The 3822-nt window shown below is 37.0% G+C and overlaps 1 protein-coding gene across 1 annotated transcript; it reads left to right on the plus strand.

Annotated features, from left to right (window-relative positions):
• Positions 1-1244: 1244 nt before the first annotated feature.
• On the plus strand, positions 1245-3348 carry LOC113313178 (short-chain dehydrogenase TIC 32, chloroplastic). Its single transcript, XM_026561919.1, has 8 exons — positions 1245-1527; positions 1773-2004; positions 2094-2173; positions 2272-2425; positions 2538-2616; positions 2701-2785; positions 2867-2913; positions 3007-3348. Exons 1-8 carry the CDS (start codon positions 1407-1409, stop codon positions 3178-3180), a joined length of 972 nt encoding a protein of 323 aa, XP_026417704.1. The 5' UTR covers positions 1245-1406; the 3' UTR covers positions 3181-3348.
• Positions 3349-3822: the final 474 nt, after the last annotated feature.

A 3822-nucleotide genomic window follows, 5' to 3' on the forward strand; every position in this document is an offset into this window, starting at 1 on the left:
CTCGGCCGGGAGTGATACGCTGGTACAACTTTGTATCTAAATTTTATGCCTATAATTTTTATAACATATATTTTTCACACATTTTATGTTAAGATATAATAAATATCATCAATTTTAAGAAAATAAAAGAAGAAAACAAGTATTCATTTGGAATACAAGAGTCGCCATACGAAATTCAGACGAGAAACAGAAGAGTAAATTCAACAACTAAAATTATGCCGAGGTATAGGGATTCATCGTTCCCTTCCCCCGAAAGACCTATACTACTCCATTCTTCACCTTAAATGCCCAAAATATTCTCATATCGGGAATTTCGGTTGACTCGTATCCGTGTATATCGGCCGATATCATTGGGTACTTTGTATCGTGATATTCTTATTTTCGTATCGCTCAAGTGCTGATACCGATATATCTGTCGATACGGACATTATTGACTACTATAGAGAGATTCCAATCCCATCTTCAAATGTTGTTTGGTTTCCACTTCTTTTAGAGCAAGTCTTATGGTGGAATCCAACCTATTCTAAGTGTGGAAAAACCATGGAATGTCAAGTCTAATGGCTTCCAAGTTGGGGTGTTCCACAGAAAATCCAAGCAAGGTTCCACCGTTTCGTGGAAGGGTTCGTGGAATCCATCTGAACGCCAATAAGAATAGCGTTTTTTTTTGTCCGTAAATTTAGGATGAGTTGTTGAAATCTAACGGTTGAGAAAAAAACGTTATTCTTAATATCGTTTTCACTATTCCACCACTACATTTGCATTTCCATCCACGATTCCAAATGCTTAGGTGGCGTGGAGGATGAAAGCTTGCTCTTAAAAAGACTACGAGGCCCAGAGAGCTGACAGTCCACCGCCATTAATGCGATAAAAATTGGTGACTATACTGCATAGGACAACCAAAAAAAGATTAAGTTAGCTATCACTCAAATCGATCAAAAATAGACATAGCTTGTACCATAAAGATTGCTTGAAATGGTGGTCATGGGCCACGACTCATAAAAATTCTTGTTTTCGTTGGTAGTATATGAGTTATCGTCAACTGCATATTCTCTTGCTCATTATTATAGTGATCAAATCAAATCAAAATACTACTCCAATACAGTAACACTGTGTTGAGTCATCTTGACTGAAGTTGACTAGTGACAAAGCCTGACAAATAAAAAGACGGTAATAAATACTGAATGCATGGTAACATCCCACCATTTCATGGGTTGATTATTGGTGAAGCAATTGATTCTTGTCACCTACAGCATTTAATTCCTTGTAAAACCCGACTACTAACTAAATCTCTCCAACACCCCACCCATAAATCTTCTCTCATTTTCACAATTCTAGTAGTACTAGTACCAGTATCTTGTTTCTCTCTCACGCTCTCTAGGAGACGACAGAATTCATTGAATAGGAAGATGATGAGTATCCTTGCACTGATAACAGGCAAAACAGGACCAAGTGGGTTTGGTTCTGCTTCAACAGCTGACCAAGTTACAGACGGGATCAATGCAAATAACCTAACTGCCATCGTCACTGGTTTGTTCTAATCTTCTCTTTTCAGTTTCCATGCTTGTTATTGTTGTTACGGTTTTGATGAACATTCTTTTAATCGCCATTGCTTTGCAACTGTTATGGAGTATAATTTTTGGATTACTTCATGATTCTTGAATTGCGTATATATATATATATATATCTTAATTCTCATATCGGTTTTAGTGGAATCCAAGGTTGTGTCTGTTTTTTGTTTTATTTTCCTCATATATTTTTTAGTATGGTAATAGGAGGAGCAAGTGGGATCGGTTTAGAGACGAGTAGAGTCTTGGCACTTCGAGGGGTTCATGTTGTAATCGGTGCAAGAAATTCGAAAGCCGCGAATGAAGCAAAAGAGACTATTCTTAAAGACAATGGAAGTGCTCGTATCGACGTATTGAAACTTGATCTTTGCTCGATTAAGTCTGTCAACGAATTTGTTAAAAACTTCAATGCTCTAGATGTCCCTCTTAATATCTTGATGTAATATCTCTTATCCTGAAATCCCCTGCTTATTCATTCTTCTCCTCCAAAATCGTTTTAACCAAAAGCTGTTTGGCTTAATTTTCTAGAAACAATGCTGGCATTATGTTCTGCCCTTACCAACTTTCTGAGGATGGGATTGAGATCCAGTTCGCGACAAACCATCTTGGTATATAGAGTTGATAGATTTTTAACTGGATGCATAAGGTTTATGATTATATATATGCACTAAAAGTAGCTAGCTAATTTGTTCTTCTTATGTTTTAGGCCATTTTCATCTCACAAATCTTCTTCTCGGGAACATGAGGAATACTGCAAGCAGTACCGGGATCCAGGGGAGGATAGTGAACTTATCATCAATTGCTCATGTTCACACTTATGACGGGGGAATAAGATTTGATAAACTTAATGACAAGAAAGAGTACGTATGCTAGACGAAGAATATGGAGTTCCCTCCCTGTTGTTTCGACAAAATCCTTAATTGATTAGTATTTCTCTTGTGTTCTAATCCTCCAATTCCAATTTCAAATTAGATACTCTGACAAAAAAGCGTATGGGCAATCTAAGTTGGCAAACCTACTACACGCCAATGAACTATCTCGTCGTTTGCAGGTACGTAGTAATCAGTAGTTTTCTTCTGTCTTGTTAATGTCGCATTTGTTTACTTTTGCTAAACATTTTACAATCTAAAACCAGGAGGAGGGTGCAAACATCACTGTGAACTCTGTCCACCCGGGACTGATTATGACGAATTTGTTCCAGTATTCTGGCTTTGTGATCCGTATGTACACTCTAATTCGTAAAACAGGATATTAAATTCGTTTGAAAAGCACAATAAAGGTTCATTCTCTTTGTCTTGCAGGGTCTTTGAAGTTATTGACATTCCTTCTCTGGAAGAATGTACCACAAGTAAGCATCTCTCGGTCAAGTGTTTGCTGTAAAACTCATTAGTTGTACGCTCAGCTTCAGTTGTAAGAATTTGTTGGTTGTTTTTTTACGTAGGGAGCTGCAACAACATGCTACGCTGCGCTTCACCCAAGTATGAAGGACGTTACGGGGAAGTACTACCTCGACTGCAATGAGATGAAACCAAGCAAGTATGCTAGAAATGAAATATTGGCAAAACAATTATGGGATTTCAGTAACAAGTTGATCAAGTCGATTGAGCTCAGCTGAATATTTACTTTTGTACTGTTTAGAAACTGAAGCAGAAAAAGAGATCATGGCCAGCCAGTACATATATCTTAAAAAGTAAAGCACTAATTATTTGCTGTTTTAGTATGAATGTTTGTTTTTATTGCAACTATTATCAGTGTGAATGAATTCTCATATTTATGACCTCAATTGTTGCAAATTAATGGCTTTGGACCATTTTAGACCCCCATTAAGACAACCGAAGCGCATATGGTCTTTAAGATTGCATTTTTTGTTTTATTTTTTTGAAGCATTTAAGATTGCATATGGTTAATAGGGCTGGGGTTTCATGTTATCAAAACAGCACTGTCCAAGTATTTAAACATCAATCTTATTAATGCGCGGCACATGTGCTATCTGTTTGGGATTCTGTTTGTAGTTGACCTAGAGTAAGGTTTTGGTGACTTGTAATGTGTGCAATACTCCGATGCATGTGGGGCTGATGAACATGAATGAGCTCTTTTTATTGGGCCATCCCATCTCTGTTCCACGGTTGTCTAATAATGAACGATTTTTTTGGGTACCACCGTTCTTTTTTGGACCATGATTTTATTTTGGGTAAAGACATAAAAAATAAATCTAGGTTACCCCATATTTAGATATTTATATTAATACCTAAACTAC

This window comes from Papaver somniferum, chromosome 9 (assembly GCF_003573695.1).
Source record: "Papaver somniferum cultivar HN1 chromosome 9, ASM357369v1, whole genome shotgun sequence".
Classification (NCBI taxonomy): Eukaryota; Viridiplantae; Streptophyta; class Magnoliopsida; order Ranunculales; family Papaveraceae; genus Papaver; species Papaver somniferum.

What these genes read in the sequence shown, in the direction of transcription:
- LOC113313178 (XM_026561919.1), top strand. Translation starts at nt 1,407, where the DNA reads ATGATGAGTATCCTTGCACTGATAACAGGCAAAACAGGACCAAGTGGG. An exon ending in GTCCCTCTTAATATCTTGAT is followed by an intron (nt 2,005 to 2,093) that starts GTAATATCTCTT and finishes TTAATTTTCTAG; the next exon opens with AAACAATGCTGGCATTATGT. An exon ending in GTTCGCGACAAACCATCTTG is followed by an intron (nt 2,174 to 2,271) that starts GTATATAGAGTT and finishes CTTATGTTTTAG; the next exon opens with GCCATTTTCATCTCACAAAT.